This window comes from Periplaneta americana, chromosome 4 (assembly GCF_040183065.1).
Source record: "Periplaneta americana isolate PAMFEO1 chromosome 4, P.americana_PAMFEO1_priV1, whole genome shotgun sequence".
Taxonomy (NCBI): Eukaryota; Metazoa; Arthropoda; class Insecta; order Blattodea; family Blattidae; genus Periplaneta; species Periplaneta americana.
Window position 1 is genome coordinate 109,641,884 of NC_091120.1, and position 24,366 is coordinate 109,666,249.

At 33.8% G+C, this 24,366-nt stretch overlaps 1 protein-coding gene across 1 annotated transcript; it reads left to right on the plus strand.

The window, feature by feature from the left end:
* Positions 1–476: 476 nt before the first annotated feature.
* Positions 477–24,366, plus strand: LOC138698105 (trypsin alpha-like). The gene is made up of 5 exons (XM_069823834.1): positions 477–632; positions 825–913; positions 9,837–9,925; positions 21,767–21,905; positions 23,860–24,366. Exons 1-5 carry the CDS (start codon positions 587–589, stop codon positions 24,250–24,252), a joined length of 756 nt encoding a protein of 251 aa, XP_069679935.1. The 5' UTR covers positions 477–586; the 3' UTR covers positions 24,253–24,366.

The window sequence follows — 24,366 nt, forward strand, 5'->3', positions numbered from 1 at the left end:
CATTTTCTTAGTGATGAAAATGATCTATCAGAAGTACGGATAGTTATAGAGAGTGTTTCCATTATTTTGAAAAGATTATGTGTTACTGCAAGTAAGTCACTGTTGCAATGTTGCATAGCTTAAATAATTTTTCGTTTTTTTTTTTCTGGGAGATCTTGGTTGGGGTTTACCCATAAAACTCCTCCTGTTGCGCCAGTGAATAATAAATTACATACTAATTTCATTTAATGTTATATTTTATCTCAAATAAGCTACTAAAATGTCTCCCAAATTCTAAACACTAAACTCAATTCCTGAAAAATATATGGATGCCTTGAAACTGTTTAGGCAGATATAAAAACGTAATAAATATAGGCTATTTCTCGTAATTAAATCTTTGTTTATTAGTACTACCAAAAACTGTCAATTTGTAAGATGTAAACTAATCAATAAGATATCACTAGTAATCAAATGAATTCAATGTTAAAAACACACAAAGATAACTCTTCGTTACACAACCTCTGTTATCAGTACGTGATTATTCTGCAAATTTTGAGAAACAAGCTGTATAAAAGGCCACAGCAAAACAAGGAATTATACCAAGAAAATGTTTCGTGAAGTGATAGTATGTTCTTTTTTCATATGGTGTCTCGGTAAGTAGTTCTCTCTATATTTACACCATAACGCTATATTTTGTGGAGATATTTAATTTGAATATAAAAATAATGCTATTTAGTTAATACAAAGTATATTATATAACGTCGTTCAGATAGTTATTATGTCAGTATATAATCGAGTGAATTGATAAACTGTTGACATTTACCTTCTTATTCCGTGAATTACAGAGACATCCAGCCACCATGATAAAGATAATTACATTGTTGGAGGTGATGACGGTGGAGACGGTGCAGACATAAATGATTATCCATACGTGGTAAGGAGACTGTAAAGTAAATAAAGACACAATTATTTACATTTCATGTGAACGATTGTGACAGGAACATTTTCTTAATTTTTCTGTCAAAATTATCTAAGAATTTATTTTAATGAAACACATACGAAATAATTAGGACTAGTGAAAATTTTAATAGAATTCGAAGACAGAAAGTAGATTCATAAAATTGTTAGAGTGTTTGATAATTTTCTTACTTAACTTCAACATATCAGAATAAGTAATAACTAAAGTTTATAGATTCCAACATAAAGCCAACATTATATTACATAATTTTTATTTATTAAGAGTTTACTCGCAACTAATGTCTTCCTCGATAAATAATTGAATATGTTACACAATCGTCAAACAATTAAGTTTAAAGAAACTTCTGCTAAGATCGTTTTATCTTACTCCTCCTAATATCACAGTCTGCTAAATTTTCATCTCTAAGTTCATGTTTCCGCATAATTTCTTGTACACCATCCGTCTCTTTCATGGTCTGCCCCTCCCTCTTTTCTCTTATATGTACCTCCCATTTTACAACTGATACTGACAAACTGCTGTCGGACATAATTCTTATACCAAATCATTTTGTTTTTACTAACATTTCTAATATTAACCTGGCTTTACCTTTGGATTAACGGGTGAGAATCGCAAACACAATGTTACCCCCTATCATGACCGGAGTTTGATGATACTAGTCTAAAATATAAACAAATCACCTTACTAGGTATAGGAGGGAAGAAAAGTAGTGCATCCATTTACGTGAACTAGGAACTACTACGATTTTCAGTTTGATAATAAAATTTTAGTTAGGTCTTTATTTACTCAAAATACAGTAAAGTAGTATTAACAAAAATTGTTTTTACTTAATAACTGAACTATCTAGAACAGTGATATCAAAGCAAGCGCATTTTTCTTACCTTGACGTCGTGCGCGGGCATCAAGCGCTAGGTACTGAAGAAGCAAGGATCATGTATATGAATAAGATCCTGTTGGATTAAGAAAACAGTGGTGTACAAAATTCAAACAGAACGTGAAATTTTATGTCGTTATTTTATATGCTATTTGCTGTTTGATGTTATCTATAATGTCTGTAAAACAAAGTACTAACACAAGTAGTTATTGCAGTTAATTACATAATAAAGAGTTAAGAAGGAATATTCACATAACTTTCATAGTAATAAAACTATATTACTTTAAGTGAATGAAACATCATTCATTATGAAAGTGATATTCCAAAGAAATAGATTAAGTATGCCATGGCAAGTTGGAATTGATACTGATGGTATTTTTAGCCTTATAAAAGTAATCAATAAACTAATCAAAACAATATTACAGTACAAAGCAAAATTACCTGGTATATGTTTCAACTGTAACTATTATTACATAACAAAACTCTTACCGATTTATGCTTTTAAGGTGATATTGGTGTGAAACTTCCGATCATCAGAGAATTAAATTATTTTCTCGAAATCTGCTGAAGCTATAGAGCTGACGTTTTTACAACACATGGGCTTGTTTATGATGTAACAGTAGTTCCTTTGTTAATTCATTTTCTTATTAACATTTTCCATGCGAATATTTTCAAAAATTTCAGCAATACATATTTACGAAGGCTACTAAATAAACACATCTGCTTTTTTATTTTAGTACGTTATTATACGACGCTTTATCAAAAGATGATAATACCGGTGAAATGAGTCCGGGGTCCAGCACCGAAAGTTACCCAGCGTTTGCTCATATTGGGTTGAAGGAAAACTGCGGAAAAAACCTCAACCAGGTAACTCGCCCCGACCGAAAATCGAACCCGGACTACCTGGTTTCGCGACCAGACGCGCTAACCGTTACTCCATAGGTGTGGACTAAACATATCCGAAAATTTCACCTTTCTGTAAAAAGTTGAGAAAATACTGCTTTTAAATAAAAAAGAAACTCGAGAAAAATGAGCATTAAAATTGAAACTTAAATTCTTATAATGCACTTAACTTATACTTCTCAGACAAATCTAAAAATTAAAATGGATGTAGTTCAGTAAGTTCTCTTCCATTTATCCATTGAATCAGTGCTGACCATCCGTGTATATAGCTCGACCAAGCGGTATATACTACCGCTTTCTTCTGTCTCTTTCCTTTCCGCTGTAAAGCGCCCAGGCTCTCCTGAGCTCTACTGTAAAGTGCACGCTTGCCCATATGGGCAACAGTTGACATCACTGATCTAGACGGACGTATTCATTATGAAATGTATAATATACTGTCTACACCACATTAGCATACAAAATGGAGAGTGAATTTAAACTGAAAAATAATCAAAATCTGGATATTTAAACAAATTGTTGAAAATGGTGGCGTTCATTTCTATACGGGCTTCAGTTCTTTTGTGTGCATATTATCGAAAAAAAAATTAAGCATATCTTCTGAAATTGAATGTATTGTTTCTGGAATGTAATTCTTTAATTTTTCTATTCTTGTAGAATGTTTAACAATCACAACTGTTTTACAGTAACCGCAAAAGAAATAATGCAAAGCATCAGTTGATATGGGGGATCATAATTCTGTGCCTGGAAATCATTCGCTGAACTCGATTATAAACAATTTAAAATGAGACTTCGGTTACTAGAATTATTACTAGAAGAACTTGAACGAAGGTTACGTCGTGAGTTCCAGATTCAAACAAAACGAAATCATGTTTTGAATCCTTTTTACATGTATTATTAAGACGCATATTCAGGAGGCGTTGATGATTATGTTTTTTCTCATTGGCAAAACAGTGAAAATCAACTGTCTTTCACAAGAAATTCATTCACGTTTCCCTATGTTGCCACATGTTTTACTGCAAAATAACAGTTAGTACTAAACCTTCTTACATGTTCATAAGTTAATTTTATACAACATTTAGAAAGTAGCGTCGAGTTATTTATCGAGTTTTAATTTAAAATATCTTATGGTTAATGGCATTTATACAACTGGTCCTTACAGTAACGTTTTTGGTGGCCCTCTACTAGATCACGGGGATAAGTGCCTCCACAGAGTGAAAGGGGACCGATGACCCAAAATTTAAGAGGGGATCTACATGTTAAATATAACAAACCTTTATTACACTTTTTCTCCGACGAAATGCCGTTAAGCAGTGAAAAAATAGTCTTTGCTCAATGTTTGCTGCGTTTTATTACAGTGATGACCCAAGACAGGCCTGCAGAACTCGGAAGTAGGGGAAATATGACGTCAGCCTCACTCCAATTCCATTGGGGATGATCGACTTCCGCGTAGAGTTATTTATCTTCTCTTGTCAAATGTCCATCAGTGGCTGCATGTAATTTTCAAAAAGGATTGTAATGAATTCATTGTTTTTATAATGCATTATCTCATTTCAAGTTTTACAATTATGCTAGATTTCCTGTCTGTAGTTTCTTTGAGATTTATTTGCACCTAACCTAGTTTAGATTTTCGAAAACTTTCCTCCTATCATCACCTACAGAAACATAAATTTATAGCGTTTAAGTAATGAACCTTGAAAGTAACTATTAATTTCAATTCAAAATGAACACAACGAGTGACGTCCTTAGTTCTACAGTATATAAATGAATACTCAATATACAGTTCGTAATGATGAACTTACCCGAAAGTCTGTGCAGTCCATAATTCTTAATATGAACTTTGTTGAAATGTGGTTTAATATTGAAATGACGAGTGGAAATAAATTGGATGGGACACAGTAAACAAGCAATTCTTTTGTCTTCAACAACAAAATAATCATATTCCCATTTCCTTTGGAAGTAGTATTCCTTCATGGGTTTAGATTTTGCCATGTTCCAGTTCTATTTAAACTGCGGTACGCGTATTATTTGTTTGTTTGTTTATTTATTTACTTATTTTCTTATTTACTTACATATTTAGGCCTACTTATTTAATTATTTAGGCCTATTCATTTACTTATTTAGGCCTACTTCTTTCCTTATTTATTTATTTTTATTTATTTATTTATTTATTTATTTATTTGGCTGGAGTGCGTTACAATGTTGAATGACAGCATTGACATCCGGTCATATAGCTATCACTCACTTATCAACGTACTATTTATTTATCATCCTATTACTAGTAAAACCAATTAAGACCAGTAATACAAGTTTTGTAAAAACAGGAATTAAAACTTTATTAATGCACGAAAAATCATAATAAATTCTTCAAATAAAGTAATTGGTTTGTTGCCTGCAAGCAACATTTCGGACTTATTTCATTTTAGTAGAATACAGAGCACGAAAAGTCAAGTCGGGGACTGTACTTAACTTATTTGACACAAAAAGTGGATTTAATCGGCTTTACTAGTAATAGGACGATATATACATATGTAGAACTTCTTACATTATTTGCACACATACATTTTAAAATTTATTTTACATGTCTTTTAATGCATTTATTTCATTCATTCATTTTTCTCTTACTTTCTAAAGGTATGTTCCTAAGGATATTATTATCTGTTCATTTGTAATTCTTGATAGCGTATTGTATACCTGTCGCCGCGAATGAATGTTAATGCAGCCAAGCGTAACTAAAACGTCATGACCGCACTGGTAGAAAATGTGGGTGGGTTAAGACAGGGGAGTATAGCAGTTTCTCTTAGGAGCTACATTTCTGCAGGCCTGACCCAAGAGAAATGGCTGATTGCTATACAAGAAGATAGATAAAATAATCTAAACAGTTAATATCTTGAATATTTTTTTCAAACTAAAACGTATAGTCATTCATTTCAATTGAATAATTTTGCAACTCGTTAAAATAAGTCTTGTAACGCAGCGCACTGTCGCGTGTCACCGATGGAACACAGCAGAGGGGGAGGGGAAGGTAAAGAGTGTGGGCCGCGTTTGCTAGAGTTACTGCAGTAGCCGTGATGTTGCCAAATGCTTCATAGAATCGTAACGATTTCCTCTAACACGATGAATGTTAGAGAAAAAAACTTATTTAGAGTTTTTAAACATTCCTCTCTTACCAGTTTCATTTTGGTCCGAGGTTACCATCCACTCTGTATAGATAGGACAGAAGATGATCAGTGACAGTAACTTCAAAGAGAACATCCTTGAAGTAAAACAAACAGAAATTCCCTTTTCTATTTTGAAGTGTTTATTTCCAATAACCGCATAATCGACATTGAGCCTACAAAAAGAATTATAACGTCTCAATAAATTTAACAGCACTTGCCAACAAATGTAAACATCCCTTCTCTGTACCAGCGTAGGCAGTTATGTAGTAAATATCAACATAAGATCTTTTTCACGAAGTGACTGCCCTTGGTAAATAGCCGTTAGAACTCACGAAACACATTTAATTTTTACGAGCTTTAGTAATTAATTTTACATTTGCACATCAAATATTCCAGTAACTTTATTGTGAAACATTCATGTATCTTTAGTATATGTTGTTAAATTACAGCAGCAAGGAAAAATGTGAATGACGTCATTGTGTAGCCAATAAGACTAAAAAAATAAACTTAATTTTAAAACGATGTTTAATGTCATCATCCCAATGCTGGATTGCTTCCAAACGAAGGAACAAGTTAATTTTTTTTATTTTTTAAAGGAACAATAATAAAATTGAAACCAAATTCTGAGCTGCAAGAAGACTTGTAAATAATTAAATTGACTGATTCTGTAAAAAATAATACACACTTTAATAATGCCAGTTTATTGAAAAGGCGCATCACGTTACAAAAATTTCCAATCACATTAATAAATACACTAAGTTTCAAATAACCGATCACAATAAAGAATACAGTTCGTAATTTAATTTGCGCAAGCAGCAGAGAGATTACATTTTAGCTTCAATTGTTCGATGTATAGTATAAAGTTATAATGAGCTTGCTAATTTACAAATAGTATCGGATTATTGAAATTTTGTAGCACTTTTCCATTGCTATTATGTTTACAATTAGCATTTGTTAAATTCTTCATAGTTTAAATTGCTTTACCAAATAATTATGTCAGCTACTGAATACTGCATTTAAATAAAATAAAAATAAATAAATGATAAAAGGATGGATGGACGGACGGACAGACGGACTGATGGATGGATGGATGGATGGATGGATGGATGGATGGATGGATGGATGAGATAAAATTATTATGTAATATAATTATTTCTGGGAAATCTAACAGCAAATGAACAAAAAAAATATTCGATGGCTTTTCCACTTATACTACCGGTATGGTAAGAATTCGCCCCTCAAAAAAATTGTAAGTGGTCAGCTTCTACCCTTTATATAATTCCATACATATAAACTATACAAAGAGATGTTAGAAGAAATGATGATGTTCAGAATAAAGTCTTACACTCCGTCCGTTCCAAAATATGGTATAGTAACTAACAAACCAAGTTTGATTATTGCGCAAGCGCGCATGAAATATTTCGTGGTGTGGTATTCTGTTCAGTAGTGAAGGGACTATCAGACAGAACAGTTGTAAATGTTTCTAATCATCTGTATTGCATCAAACTATAATATTGAAATAGTTAATTATGAACAGAAATCAAATGGGCACCTGCTGTGGAGTTCCTGTTGCAGAAAACGTAACACCAACCCAATCAATTTTGAATAGAACATCTAAGGCTCAACAGTCGTACAAAAACGGTTTATAATTTATTGCAGTATTTATGTTCATTTGCCTCTCTCAAAGCAATGTTTGTTTTTGTTTAATTAATTTGACATCACACAGTATGAATTGTACCTAATTTTTATGTTTTTCTTGTGTTAATTTATCAAACAAATAAGTATCTAGAAGATGTATAAAAGTTACATTATATTACTGAGAACTTAACAAATGTATACCATATTTTCGAACAGAATTAATGACATCTTTCTACACCGTATTTTGTAACAGAGGGAGTATCTTATAATGTAAACAACTATAAGTATCGGTAAGTTTATTTCAAACTTTTAATTAAGTTTGTGTGCAAAAATTCTAATCCAGAAGTATGAATATTGCAATTACCTTTTATCCTGTAGTGAATTATAAACAGTAATCTCACTAGAAGTTTTGATTTGTCTAGGTAAAATTAAAACTCGAGTGGGATTTAAGTATCTATTCCATGATTAGATGAAATAAATTACTCTAATATAATAAAATATTAATTGACTTAACTGAAATTCTATTTCACTAATGTTAGCTTCGCCAAAACTTTTGAACGGTGTCGCCATTTTCAGTTGACTATTTGTGCGGTAAACAAATGAGGATCACAAAGCATATTTTGTAACACTGTAAAGAATTTGCAATTTGAAATGTTGGCAAACAAAGAAACAAATGGTAGAGAGATGATAAACGCTGAAGAAAGTGTATAAAGATTAGAAGAAATAAAGTACTCCAATACAATAAAATGGATATTAGTTGACTTACTAAAATTCTTTTTTTCAATAATGTTAGCTTCACCAAAACGTTTGAAGGGAACCGTCATTTTCAATCGACTCTCTATGCGGGAAACAAATGACGATCGCAAAGTATGTCTTATAGTACCGTACAGAATTTTCAGTTTGAAATGCTGGCAAACAAAGAAACAAATACTAGGGAAGTTATAAAAACAAACAAATGCTAGGGAAGTGATAAAAATAAGGCAATACTGGAGAAGTAATGAAATTGTAGTGATAAGCAGCAATGATTGGTTGAAAGACGTCCTTTCTCACCATTATTGGTCAAAAGTAGTATGACGTAGTAAGGGTGTAATAGAATGAAATGGAAGCACCTTTTTACGAGATTAGTCTATTGGTCCTATCTATTAGAAAGGTTGTGAACTTGTACAGATTTCATTAACTGTATTTATTTCACTAGAACTTTTGTTCGATTTGTGGAAGAAGTCGGAAGATTTTACATAAGACAAACTCGGCTAAATTCCCAGTACGTCTAATTTCGAAGTATCTCATATATTCATTAATTTTGGAGTTGTCCGTGTTCGTTTGAACTTACAAAAAATACGGATAAATGCCAGAACCTGTCGGGGATGTTTCATGCAGGAAGGTTCTAATGCAACGCATTCTGGCGAAAGTTACACAACTATCGGCTTTAGTAGGTGTGTGTTTGCTGAGATAGGGTGAGTAAATTTGCAGTGACGTGTTTCTGGACAGTATATCGCCGAGATATTCGGAACTGTAATTATCACACTATGATTAATGAATTCTCCACATTCTTAAGATTAATTTGAACCCTTGATTGTTGTTTTAGCCAATATAGTTTGTTCGTAATACGATTTAGCCGGTACTCAGTTTCTTAACTAGTTTCCGCTAGTTGCAGGCAGAGCAGTTCGAGTGGCACGCAGATTCGAACTCCCTATAAGAAGCGCTATGGGCTAATGTCATAATGTTTTTCTCTATCTTTAGCATAATGTTTAATGCAGTTATGTGTTAGGTAAATTTATTTATTTACAATTAATGTTCAAGCTTTTTCCTCTTATTAATATTAATAATTGAAACCCAGTTCTTCTAAATATATTGCCTAGTTTGTTAATGTGTGTTCAGTTCATGTGTGTAAACATGTACTGATGTTTAGATTACATTAAAACATATTTTGAGCTAAAAAGAGTATTCTTGAAAGTTACACATATTACTGCCAAATTGCCCGAGCAGTACTGCGAAGTTACCCGAGTTCCTGAAACGCACACATATGATTTCATGTGTTAGATGGAGCTATTTTCCGTCTTGAGATATACTTAAAAAATACAAAATTTATACCAACCAATACAATTATGTCTAGTGATTAACTGCTGCATGAAGGAAATTTTTTCAAGCATTTTTGGGTATAACTATAGATAAAAAACTTAATACTGCGAAATTAGAGTGAGGGTGTATATCTTATTTTGTGAAACATTTTGTACGATCGTATAATATACAGCATATATTTATATTACAAACGCTGGAATTGGGTTTAATAAAAATTTACTATTTTCAGCTATCCTTTGAGTACTATGGAAGCCACATGTGTGGTGCTTCTATCATAAGTTTGGACTGGGCAGTGACTTCTGCACATTGTGTAGACGGGTAAGTTGATACAGAACACCTTTCATTGAAATTAGTTCAATCTTTAAATATTACTGTCAAATAAGTTTATTTTAAAATAATTAATGCATTTTTTCGAAATTTGGATGACATTATACAGTAGTATGTTGAATGTAAAGTGAGCCTATATATTTTGGTTCGAAAGACATAATGCCAAACCTTGACATTAGAAAGAGCATAATATAATTAGTGCGACGATAACTCTGTTGGTTGTAATGGATTGGGAACGAGTTAACTTGACATACCTCATAAAAACTCCCAATATGATAACCTTACATAATTATTTTTGTCTTTACTTTAAGTCCACTAAAATTTATCATATCGCCATCATTATCACTTCATAGTATAGGCATTTCCATTGCCCGTTCTGCCTTCAAAGTTCACTCCATCTCTTGCGAGGTCAAAATCGGTCTCTTCTTCCGCGTAATTTGTAGTCAAGTCCAATTTCCGGGATCCATTCGTAATACGTGTGGTTCCCATTTATGTCTCTAGTCCAAAACTTTATCATTCATGGAATAGATATCCAATTATTTCTTGACATCTTCATTATATAGTTTGTCCATTCTTGTGCAACTTTTGGCTTTAAGTAAAAATTTCATTTCAGCAGCTTGAATTTTGCTAATATCTTTCTGAGTAGAAACTCAAGTTTCAGACCTATATACAAGGACAGGAGCCGTCATAACTTCATTAAATGTTACTTTTTTATTCCGTGTTTTTTTAGTGTTCAATTAATTGTGCCACATATTCTCTGAAAGAATGTATTTTCACTTAGATATCATTGTCATATTTGTAACTGATATTACATCCGGGAAAAACGTAATACGGCGAACGCAAAGCTCCGCCCACGTCCCCTTTCCACTTTTCCCCTACAAGCTCACCACACACTCTAGCGGGAAAGAGTGGAAATAGGGGTTTAGGGTGGGGTGACATCTAGTGTAGGGAAGTGGAACAAAAAGAGTAACGACATCTACTAAGCAAAAGAGGAACTTCGTCCTGTTAGTCTCTCTCTCTCTCTCTCTCTCTCCTTTCTCTCTCCAGTCCCTCTCTCTTTTTTTTTTCTTACGACTTCGCAGGAGGGGAGATGCGATCCGAGAAAGTTCGTAACTAAACCTAAACGCACGCTTTTTGATCACGCTTTAGACCTCTCGGCTACCAAGGCGAGTTGGGGTAGAAGGGAAAATGCATCTATTTATGTTTAAGGGAACTGCCATAACGTATTGTAGAAGGGGACAATGACCGAATAGCGTGGGTAGAAACTGGTGGGCTTGTGAATGTCGCTTGGTAGGGGTTGACTACGGGGGGTGGCATAAGTGTTAACGCGCGGAGCTTCATTGTGTCCGTGTCCAACTTCGTGTACAGACGTAACCACGTGTAGTGATGATCCGTACCGAAGACGTGTACTTCTTCCTGAAAATGTCCAGAGAGAATTTGAAGGCGGATACGGTAAGGTACTGTGAGGAGCATCGACTACTTGCTAGCCATTACGAGTGTCCAACCTGTGGGAAAAAAAGACTATTGTGTTACTTCGAGGATGTGCAAAGTTAACAGGTGAGTGTTGTTTAATGAAAACCACATTACATTGTGTTGTGTTGTGTCAGTACATGTTGTGGACAGTTGTCTAATGCGTATTGCATTGTGGTTGTGGACAGTTGTCTAATGCGTATTGTCTAATGCATATTACAATGTGGTAGGCAAACCACATTACATTGTGTTGTGTCAGTACATGTTGTGGACAGTTGTCTAATGCGTATTGTCTAATGCGTATTGCATTGTGGTTGTGGACAGTTGTCTAATGCGTATTACAATGTGGTAGGCAGTGATCCATCGAAGCGGGACAGATATTAGAGAGAGACAGTAGAAAGAGAGAGCATGCGAGCGAGGTGCCGAGCGACGCGGGTGGGGAGAACTTCCCCTACTGGCGTTCGCCGTAATACGTTTTTGCCGTGTATTTACCAGTAAATGCCATTATTTTTGTCTTATATATGAAATTAACAAGTGTTTTCTTTACAAATATTATTTAAGACGTATATTAATTTTTGTAATTTTTTTTTCTGAATGATATATTATTATCATATCATCTGCAAATAGAATACTATTTATGGTTCTATCTTTTGTTAAAAATATACCAGGATTTCTTAAAATTATACATCTTCTAGTGACTAAATCGAGATATATATTAAATAGAGTAGATGATAGACTACACCCTTTTTTCAATCCTTTGTTTATTTCAATGTCATTTGTTACTTTCTTTACAGTACATATAATAATATTTGTTTTATTGTAATATGTTGAGGGTATCATTTACTTTGTAGTATATGTATTAATTTAACTCTATTAACTCTGTCAAAAGGTTCTGATAGATCGATAAAGACCATATGAGTTTCCAAGTTTTGTTCTCTTTGTTTTTTCTATTATCTACTGCAACTAAATAAGAATACAAATGTTTCCTTGAGATATCGTTTAGTGGTGCACACAATATCTGGTATAACGCAGCAACAAAAGTACATGCAGTGTTTTAAATGAAGCCTGCAGTCATTTACCACAGGAAATATATTAAAGAAAGTAATTATTTATGTGTTTAGAATTCAATAAATAGTAGCGAAATTATTTGTAAATTAGGCTTAATACTTACGGAGAGGAGTAAAATATATTTCTTTCATCATAGATTAACCTATCAAAATGTTTTATACCGAGTTATATTCAATCCTAATTAAATGAACAGTTGCTCAGAAGCGAGTAAGTCTACTTCAAGCATTGTCTTCCTATCACTTGAAATACTGTGCATTAGAAACAGTAATTGATCATCAATATGTAAGATCTACGAAACTATGATCATGTAAGAGATTTAGGAAACATGAACTTTAAAATGACGAAACAATAATTAATTTCAATATGAAAAATGAGAAACGTGAATATTAGAAATCATAAAGACTCTTAGCTAAAGAAGATTTATAAAATTTATGAAAACCCTAGAATACACAAATAAGCAAATGGGATGTCTACTTTTGAACCAACAAAACGGAAATTGATCAGAAGACATCAACAAAAGAAGAAAATAAAACTAATCAGGAGAGAGAAGAGAGCAGCTAAAGAAGAAAATAAAAATATTCACTAAAGAGAAACCTCCCCCCCCAAAAAATGATTACATGAAGTACCGAAATCTAAATGCTTTTAGAACATCGGAACGTTGGTTATTAGATGAGAAAATTCAGTCCATCGCCGGTGATCGAACCTGGGTCCTTGTCTCTACGTACCAAGTGCTCTAACCACTGAGCTAGTCCGAAATTCATTCTACAGCACCGGATCGAATTCCTCTCATCTAGTGTTTTTCCCTTTGTGGCCTGTCTCCAAGTTCGACATATGTTGTCATATATTAAGTCAACTGCCATTATAATAACCATTGTTACCATAACAGATATATTCTGTGGGACCAAAAATTAATCTTTACGTAGTTTCTTCGCCCAACAGCGTATATTACTGTGGAATTCCGGCCACCAAGTAACTCCTTGTATAATGGCAGTTGACTTAATATAATTGCCTGCTGAATCGCATTTTATGGCTGCTTACACTGACTGCTAAATCAGGGTTTATGTGCGAGTAATAAAAAAGTTATTTTGCCGCTAGGTGGCAGGTAGTGCCCATCCCTATTAACATTATCAGTATATGCAAAATAGCCTAAAATAACTATTATTACGATGTCCTTAAGTACCAGAAGAGACAAGGGCTTAAGAAAACGATGGCCCAGGGTATCTGGATCCTTCCGCAGTGCTTAATATGTAATAATATTAATACTGAACTTAAAACTTTATTTTTTGTAAGCTATACTACATTAGCTGTAATTAACTGGTTTGCATCATATAAAAACTATAGTTATACAAGTAGGCTTTAGGCGTATACACAAATTATTATTAAAATCAATTAAGATAATAATAATGTCTGAAACTTATATGAAATATTTCAACAAATTTAAACATATTTACGAATAAATATATTCTCCCTGTAACCGAGCTAGGAGTTTATTGGAAATCACGGCTGGAATTAGCAACAGATTATGGTAACTTCCTGCTTGTAAAATAGCAGTTTCTTCAGTTCACGGAAATGTTATACAGACATTAGGCCCACTGTTCTATTAAGTTCAGTATTGCCAGAAAGTAACTTTCCATATATAAAAAGGCCCCATTCGAAGTGTGATAAATTGCCTCAGGTACGCCGAGAAGAGTCTTGCGAACTCGGATACCACTCCACTGAAGATGTCTGCCGCAGTTGCAGACGAAACGTCTGGTATAAAACCAACCAATAGACCACGGCCTCTCAGCCCGGAAAATGAATCTAGATCTAATTACTTACATACACTGTAATTTTAATTCTAAGACTTCAAATTAAAAAAAAAAAAACAAATTATAATTAATTCTGCACACTTAACACAGCCTAACCAAAGGCAGTTACTTGCTGCGCTCTGGTGTCGAAACTGGACGATAATGCTCCACGCGAAACTCAATGCTAAGAAAAAGGAATGAGCAGGCAGTTACGCATCCATAAGATGCGATCCAGCAGGCAGTGCTTAATATATACGTCGAACTTGGAGTCAGGCCACAAAGGGAGAAACACTAGAGAAGAGGGATTCGATCCGGTGCTGTGTATTGAAGTTCAAAGTAGCTCAGTGGTTAGAGCATTGGTGCATAGAACCAAGGAAACGGGTTCGATCCCCGGCGCAGGAGAGAATTTTTCTCATGTAGTAACCATTGTTACTATAACAGATATATTCTGTAGGATCAAAAATTAATCTTTACGTAGATCGGAAACATGTTACAATCTGTAATATACGACTACATTGATAAGTGGCGAGACTTTCAATAACACAACAGAACAATTCAGTACATCATTCAGCAAGCGAATGCGTTTATAATAATAATAATAATAATAATAATAATAATAATAATAATAATAATAATATTAATCGTAATCAGCATCACCAAAATCGATGATTCGTTGCTTCTGGGCCCGTTCAGATCCTACATAAAAAAGCGCCAAGCAACAATAGTAATAATAATAATAATAATAATAATAATAATAATAATAATAATAATAATAATAATAATAATCGTCATCACCATTATCAAAATCGAGGATTGGTTACTTTTGGGTCCGTTCAGATCGAAACTTAAACCGGTACTAGTTATTTATTGGACTGCCCATCTTTTGAATGGTCATTCCTAACATTTCCTGCCAATTTTGTGTATACAATGTAGTGTAGACTTTTATTATTCTTTGTAACATGTTGTTGTCGTTCATCCGCAATTCATAATGCAGTACCAAACAACAACAGACAAAACAACAACAACAACAACAATAATAATAATAATAATAATAATAATAATAATAATAATAATAATAATACTATGTACGGTACCTGCATATGCTACTTATTACTTATTCCATTTTAATGTGTTAATAATATTATTGTAGTATATTTTAGTGATTTTAATATTGTTTCACTTTGTTTTAATGACATTTTCATGAACTTTCAACATTTTGCAATATTATGATGTGTTACTTCTTTACCAGTTTATTTAGTACTGATAAAGTATACTTACAGTTTATTATTATTATTATTATTATTATTATTATTATTATTATTATTATCATCATCATCATCATTATTTACAATGAAAGAATATATTAATATTAAATACTATTAGAAGCCATCATTGAAAATTATTTCTACATTTAGTTACAATAAGCGAAGAAAATATCATTTTAAATTTTATATGAATTATTATAATATTAATTCCATGTCGAACCACGGGTTTTGTCGCAGATTTCATGTTTAGTGGAAGTTATGACCATGAGTCCGAATTTCATCTATACTAAAAGCCAAGTTATTAACCGACTAATTAGAAAGTAGTTGTCAGGGCGAGAGGAAAATGCGGGTTAGAGGGGTAGTCTGTGCAGTGATGACACGTTGATGTGTGGGGGGGGTGGTTGGAGGGGAGAAGGAGAATGGAGCTTTTCATTGGACCTCACGTGAAAATGTCGTCTACTAACGAAAATCTGGCAACGGGATCACGGAGACAGTGCAACCAAACTTCCCAGTTCATTTGCAATACCACGTGCATTACGAGTCGCATTTCGTACCAGTGTCATTAGCTCGTTCTTTCTTACAACAGTAATTTTAATTACTAATATTGTTGATAGTGTTATCGAGAACTATATACAGTAGGCCCAGTACTTGAATAGAATAATGAATTCTCCCGAGTGCTACGATACATAAAGAAAGCGGGTTTTGAGAGAGAGAGAGGGGGGATGAGGGAGGGGGAGGGGAGAGGGAGAGAGAGAGAGAGAGAGAGAGAGCGAGAGAGAGAGAGAGAGGATTTTGTCTGTATATAAACATTACCGACAAAAACGTGTAAATGGAGGCATCACGTCTGTAGAAGAAGCAGCGCGGGAAACGGTTGAGGCACTGCTTGTGACTTACTTAACTGTTCTTTATTTACATATTGTGTGTATCATTATTTAATAGTAAACCTAATAGAGTCTGAATACTCTTATTTATTTTAAACAACGGCTTAGCCGGCTCGAGTTTTCCTTTTAAATTTGTATATTTGCTTATTGATATATTATGTGAATTAATAATAATAATAATAATAATAATAATAATAATAATAATAATAATAATAATAATTGAATAACTCGTACATCACAAAAATCAATATAAATATGAAATTAAGATCATATCCATTAAATTATTATTATTGATGTACAAAAATAACTAAATAATAAATTCGATTTATAACGACAACTCAAAATAAAATAAAAATTACTATAATATATCTTGACACCTTGATCCAGTTGTTGTTCAACTATGTAAGCAAATTTTAATCCTGGTTGAGTGTAAGAGAAGGCCTTACGGCCTTAACTCTACCAGCTTAAATAAAGCCATTATTATTATTATTATTATTATTATTATTATTATTATTATTAGTTAACACTATTATTATTATTGTTATTATTATTATTATTATTATTATTATTATTATTATTATTATTATTATTATTATTATTATTATTATTATTATTATTATTATTATTATTATTATTATTGAATCCTTCGTTCGTTTAACTGAAATGTTTGAATTCGTTATACACTTCTTTATCATATTAATAACAGCTACGACAGTTATTTTAAACTTTTCGGTGACAAGCGCTGAACACGCTTTGAATCTCGCGCCACTAAGTGGCAACAGAACTCAGAAAGAGAGAAACATAACGTTGCTTCCGGGTTAGTCGGTTCATAACCTGGCTTTTAATATAGTAGTAGTAGTAGTAGTAGTAGTAGTAGTAGTAGTAGTAGTAGTAGTAGTAGTAGTAGTAGTAGTAGTAGCAGCAGCAGTAGTAGTAGCAGTAGTAGTAGTAATGATAGTGATAGTAGTAATTATAATAATGCTGGTACCAGCGACAACGGAGGTGTTAAATGTTATGTTTCATTTATTTTTTGCGAGGTTATATCATCGTCGCCGATGTGCCGCAATTTCTTTTTGTCCTTCAGGAGTTCTTTCACATGTCAATAAACCTCCTGACATAAGTCTGTCGCATTTTAAGCACAATTAAATGCCATCGACCTGGCCAGGGATCGAACCCGTAACCTCGCGCATAGACGGCCAGCGCTATACTAAGGTTGTTTCAGTATTAGTACCGTAATACTAATAGCAGTATTAACAGGTGTGTTTTATTTTTAATGACGTTTTCTATTGTAGTTACTCAAGTCGAAATTCAACCTGGGCGGAAAATTGACAAGTTTTGCCCACAGCGTTCTGAAAGAGACAGGGTTCTTTTACCTACCGTAAATCTACCACAGAGTTTGTACAGTTTTATTGCCCTTATGGATGAATTTGTGCTAGAGAATTTATTTTCCTTTCAAATATTATCCTTCTTGACCGATTTTTGTAAACCTCAGACATACTATGCATACGGGCCTAAATGACTGGTATAGCAACACCTTACATTATCAAGGATGTCAATCCATATTAGGCTATAGATATTTATTGTCCAACGTCGTGATGACACTCCGGTATAAGATTTCCACTTATGTACGAACTTATTCTCATGAAGATCATCAATTGAAATGAGGGTCATTGCTATGTAAACCCGATGAAGAGAACCATTTTTAAATTATATGAAAATAAATGCAAACGAGACGAAGACAATGGTAATCGGAAGAAAACTAAAGAAAGAAAACTTGCGAATTCTAAATGAGACAGTGGAAGGCTTCAAATACTTGGGGTGTAACATAAGCAGTAACATGAGCTGCTGCAAACAAGTAAAAAGCAATGGCAAAGGAAGCTTTTAATAGAAAAAAGAGCATCTTATGCGGACCTCTGGAAAAAAAACTAAAGCAGAGACTAATGAACTGCTTTGTGTGGAGTGTGATATTGTACGAAGCAGAAACACTGTAATTACGACAAAGTGAAGACAAACGTTTAGAATCATTGAAACATGTATATGGAGAAGAATAAAGTGTGTGAAATGGAGAGATAGAATAAGAAACAAAGCTGTGTTCGAAAGACTGGGTGAAGAAAGAATGATGCTGAAACTGATCTGGAATAGAAAAAGGAATTGGTTGGGTCACTGGCTGAGAGCAGAACTGCCTGCCTAAGGATACACTGAAATGAATGGTGAATGGGAGAAAAGTTCGAGGCAGAAGAAAATATCAGTTTATACACAACATTAAGATATATAGATCGTATGCGGAGAGTAATAGGAAGGCGGACAAGAGGAAAGTTTGGAGAATTTTGAGTTTTCAGTGAAAGCCTTACTCTTGGCCAGAACACTATGAATGAATGAATGAATAAGACTTTAAAAAGAAAAGCAGTATATTACTATTACACTACAAAAAGTGCGTTTTCTTACTTTTCTTTTGAATATGAGACAACTAGGGTATATTGCGTTCATGAATTCTTTACAATCAATATAAAACTCACTTCCTTCAGCAGCATAGTACAGATTTATATGTGATTTGAATACATAAAATAATGTGCGTGATAATAGTGTGTTGGTAGATCTATTACTGGGAAGGTATTACTTGAACCAAACATTGGCCGTAGGCCATGATGACATCATCTCCTGTGTAAAAGTCTTTCCCTTTGCGCCTATTTGGTAAGACCTCAGCCAAAGATGCTATGCTCATAAGGGAATAGTCCCAGATCGTATAGCTTGAATGTAATGAAATTGTTTATTTAAGCCACTTTTCGTTCTTAAGAAACGTTGTAATAGTCATTCATTTCGCTTTTTCCTCGTTTACAAAATATACCGGTTCTGGCTTGAAAATCGACGTTACTTACGCTGCTTCTTGTCCGAACTTGGATCCTCATTCTTCCGCGACACCATATCTCAGCTACTGCCTTAATTTCTACTCAATTTCTCTTAACCCGCATTAAGAGAGTACTCTTGCTGAAATATAAATTCAATTTGAATTTAAAATGTGTATTAACTTTGTGACTCACCTTAAATAATTATGATACTGTGGATTCGAAATGTTGTGGCCGGAACAAAGAGCCATTGAACAGTACAAACATTTTATATGGGCTGGTTTTTCAGACTTTCCCGTAACATACACACTGTATCCAGCAAGCAATATTGTTGCAAGAACCTTATCAAACTTTCTCACATGTTTCTCAGTCACACATCCACACCTCAGCCATGTGTATATTAGCATGTCTTTTAGGACAGGTGAATGAAACTGTTGATACACAACAGAATGCAATCATTATGAAGTAACTATCGTGCAATATGTCTGGAATGTTTTAACACATAATTTTAGGTATAAAATACTCTTCAAATCTTCGAATTACAATTTTATAATATCTAAAAAATACACATTCAAGAGTTACAAAAATCTTGTAGCTTTGGAGGGATAATTTGTGTTTTAGTTCTTTTACCTTATTCAAAAGCAAATATATACTGTCATCTATCTGACAATTCCAGGAATCTAGAAGTAGTAACCTAGTGTGCCTTAATTGACATCCAAGGGAAATAAATTTTTAAACAATTTTCTCATGTGATTTTTTGTCAGTTTACCGGAACTACTTGCATCGTCCACGACACTGTATGACTTACACATTGTTTGACATTCGGTCTAAATTCCCCTTTAGGTTCTTGAAAGCATATTATGTACAGTCGTGTTCCAAAACTTCCAACAGCATACCTATGGATTTGGATGGTGTACAAATGAGTGAAAGATGTCATGCATTGCACTGTTACTTTATTAATGTGAGTTAAGAGAAAACAAATTGACTAGAGCAATAATGTTAGAGCTGTGATATAGTGTGGCGGAGCTATGAGAATCCGAGTGCGCACAAGAGGTGTTATAAGTAGCAACAATTTTTAAGTCAGTATAATTTTCGTAAACGAGGAATAAACGAAACAAATAACTATCACCACGTTTCTTAACGAATGAAGATTAGCTTAAATATGCATTTTCATTAAATTCAAGTTACACCACCTAGGACGGTTCCCTTATCAATACACCATTATCTCTATAGCGGGTGACGAAGGGGAGAATTACTTGCCCCTCTGAGAGTTTTTGGCTTATGTACTGTAATACTTTCCCAGTAATAAGACATTTCATTACAAAATTAACCTTTTTGAAATTCAAGAAGACCAGTTAGCAATTACTTTGTGTAAAGCATAATTTGCGTTCGAGTCTTCAGACTCTCAGGGAGGTATTATTGCATTTAAGGGATAATTTTGATTTTACACACAGGATCAGGATTTAATAATAACTACGAATGTAAGACAAAGCATTACGTATAAAGCAGCAATAACAGTCACACAGTAATACTGAAAAAATTACTTTTAAATTACTAATCCTGGAATCGACAGTCCATAGACGACCAAGACCAACCAGCCGGCTCCGGGCCTCACGTCCAGATATCTCAGCAGATTTGAATGGTCATCCAAATTGTGGGCCTGCTGGGTCAATGATTCCCCCTCTCTCCAGCCGTTATTACTGGTTCATGAAATCGGGTTTTCTCTACCTTTTGAGGCTCCCCAAATTCTTGATGATGCTGAATGGGCACGGATCCCATACACTCGTCTAAGTTTTAGCAGAAAATTTTCACCCAACGAAGAGCAGAACAAGCGTCCATTTCCTAAAGCAAATTCAGCCATGACACCATATTTAGACCCACATTTATAATAGTAATCACAAGAAATCAAACGGGATTATTCCCGAAACATAGGAAAAAGAAAATAAATTATAAAAAGTGTTGCTAAATTAATATAAGGAGTACGGCGTTAGTAGACTAATGTACGTAATGAAGTAAATATAATGTTTGAGTGTAAAGAATCCTATCAGTAAATATCGGTACGTAAAATGAAGTAACAAAAACTTAATTATTCTCGAGTTATAAGTCAAGTGCTATAGAACTAATGAAATTTGAGTGTGAAGTTTATTAAAATGAACCGCAAGTGATAGAATATGCACCAAATGCAAAGTGTCTCCCGTACTTACTTCAAAGCTTTTACATCGAAATGATCCAAATAATAAATTTAATACAGACTAGGTACCTGAAATGTCCTGAAATTGTATAGAATCTGGAGAAAACCATCACTTTCTTTAGATATATGCTCAGTAAACTTCTTGAAACAGCGTTTACACAGTTAGAATTATTATCTATAATTTCATGTATCAATGGTGAGGCTCAAAGCCAACATGAAAATGGCAAGTTTCCGGAATTTGTTTCGGTTCAATCTAACATTACAGTGAATAAACTATTACTCTCTGAGGAAAACAGGAATCGAAATAACATATTTTATATTTTACAGAGTTTCAGCTCATTCTGTGCAATTACGGGCAGGAAGCAGTATCCGAGAAAGCGGAGGTTTCGTTCACATGGCCTCACAACTGCTTGCTAGTCCACAATACGATTATTACACGCTGGATTATGATGTCGCCGTTGTCAAGGTAAATAACTTTTGATTTTATTATTTGAAGATAATATCTCTTACGAAATTATAATAATGAGTATGATGATGAAAGTAATGAAGATATCATTATCACCATATAAAAAAACTTTTATTGTGTATTATTGTAATAGTGGATAAAATTATGTATTGTTGCATAGTGGATAATAATTGCAATATAATTATATTATTTGGTACTTTCAATATTAGTAGAAATAGACCATACTCCGAGGACTAAAAACAGCATAATCAATATCAGGACTGTCTATTTTGAGAATATATTATATGATGTCCTTCGGTTCCTTGAGAAGCATGCACTTTTTAAACGCCAGTATACACTGGTTTTTTGGTATTTCAATCCGAATGATCTCTTCCAACTCTTAGAGTTTGTGCAAATTCTTTGAATGTGCCTTGTCCTACAACTTACCCTATAGGTAAAAATTCTATGGGTTTCAATAAGGGGAGCAATAAGGCACTCAATCAGTGATTCACATGCTCATCGAAAGCTCATCACTTCCGGTACAGAAAATTGGGTGCTATGTGCCTTGCATAAAATACCATTTATTATGTACTACAGCCTAATATCAATTCTTTAAAGAACAAAAATAGCGTAGAGTTAAATATGTATGGCGTTTTCTTGCTGATCTGAAATAGTGCTCGGGAGTGGTTTCGATTCCCACTTAATCTGATTACCTGGTTGGTTTTTTTCCGAGATTTTCCCCAACCGTAAGGCCTAAGTCAGGGAAACTATGACAAATCATCTCGCCAAATACCATCTCTCTATCACCAATTCCATCGACACTAAATGAATCAATAGTTCATACAGCGTCGCTAAATAACCATGTAAAAATATAATGTAAGTCACAGTGTACAGAATATCAAAAACATTAAATATTTTGAGAGTTAGTTTTCATCAAAACAGGAAAAAAGTCTATTAAACATAGTCCTAGAATTAATCTTCTGATATATGCCCTTCAAAATTACATGTTCCAAAGCATGTAAGAATACATAGCACCAGTAATCAACTTTATTCTTGTCGCTGTTCTTTCAAAATGTTGTTTTTAATTTGTTATTTTACGACACTATATCAACTGATAAGGTTATCTAACGTCTGCATGAGATGAAGGTGATAATGTCAGCGAAATGAGACCAGGGTCCAGCAAAGAAAGTTACTCAGTCTTTGTTCTCACTAGGTTGAGGAAAACACCGGAAGAAAACATCAACCAGGTAACTTGCCCCAGTCAGAATTTGAACTCGGGCTCACTCGTTGCATGGTCAGGCATACTAAACGTTACTCCACAGTTCAAATCTATGTTATGCAATCTTCAATGTTCCCTTGCTCAGAAACTAAAAGTCCAATTGAGTTCAAATTTTGCACAGATGCTTATTATAGTGAATTACATCAGTGACGAACAATAATATTGATACGTCTTAAGGCTTGTTTATACTGAATGTTAAACATTCTGAAAAGGTACTTTTTTCGACTGAAAATAAAGAATTTTTATATGTTGCTAACGAAATGGGATCCTCTGTAACATATTGCTCCAAACTTGAGTGAAAATATTTTTTTCTTATGATAGATTTTGAGAAATGTTATACTAAACAAATGTTTTGAGTTCATTTGACATATGCAAGATACACATCTACAGACTTTTTAAAATTTGATCATTATTGATTAATTTGTCTCTAAGGCCAATAATTTAAATTCTATTTTGCCAGTTTTAGTCACTTCAGTCCTCAACCTTCCCTTAAATTTATTTCATGTTCATTGTTAAATCCATATTCCATTTTAAATCTTTTTTTGTTATTATCTCTAGTTCCTATCAGTTATTTCTTCCTTCCATTAACAACCTGTTACAATAACACCAAACTACATTTTCCTAACATACAGCAATCAGATTTTGATCATTATGTGACATAATATTCTTTCTTAAAGAATACCTTTTTCTTTACAGGTATCGAGTCCATTCGTATATGGTGCAGGTGTTCAACCTATTTCCTTGGCTTCCACTGAACCAACTGTTGGGTCTGAAGGTGTTGTAGTCGGTTGGAATGCACAGTCACCTGGAGGATCTATTCCAACAGGTCTCCAGGCAATCACCGTCGTCATTGTAGACCGAGATACATGTAATACGGCTGTTCCTGGAGGCATCACTAAGAGCATGTTCTGTGCTGAAGAAAATGATGTCTGCGTCACTGACTCAGGTGCGGGTCTCGCTGTAAATGGACAACTGGTGGGCATCGTCTCTTGGAATACAGGTTGCGGCACACTCGATTCTCCTGGCGTGTATGCTAATGTTGCTTTTCTCAGGAGTTTCATAACTGATTCTACGGGTGTTAGTCGCTAGTTACTTGAAATTCTGTTGCTTCTACAGTAAGTGTAAAGAGTCAGACAATAACTATTTGTCAACTAATTAAGTGTATCTAAAAGTTATAAATAAACAGGAGATACTGATTTGAAA

Bases quoted from the DNA above. Each gene is read 5' to 3' on its own strand.
- LOC138698105 (XM_069823834.1), top strand. From the start codon at position 587: ATGTTTCGTGAAGTGATAGTATGTTCTTTTTTCATATGGTGTCTCG. The intron at 633-824 runs GTAAGTAGTTCT...CGTGAATTACAG, and splicing joins TTTTTTCATATGGTGTCTCG to AGACATCCAGCCACCATGAT. The intron at 9,926-21,766 runs GTAAGTTGATAC...TATATTTTACAG, and splicing joins TCTGCACATTGTGTAGACGG to AGTTTCAGCTCATTCTGTGC.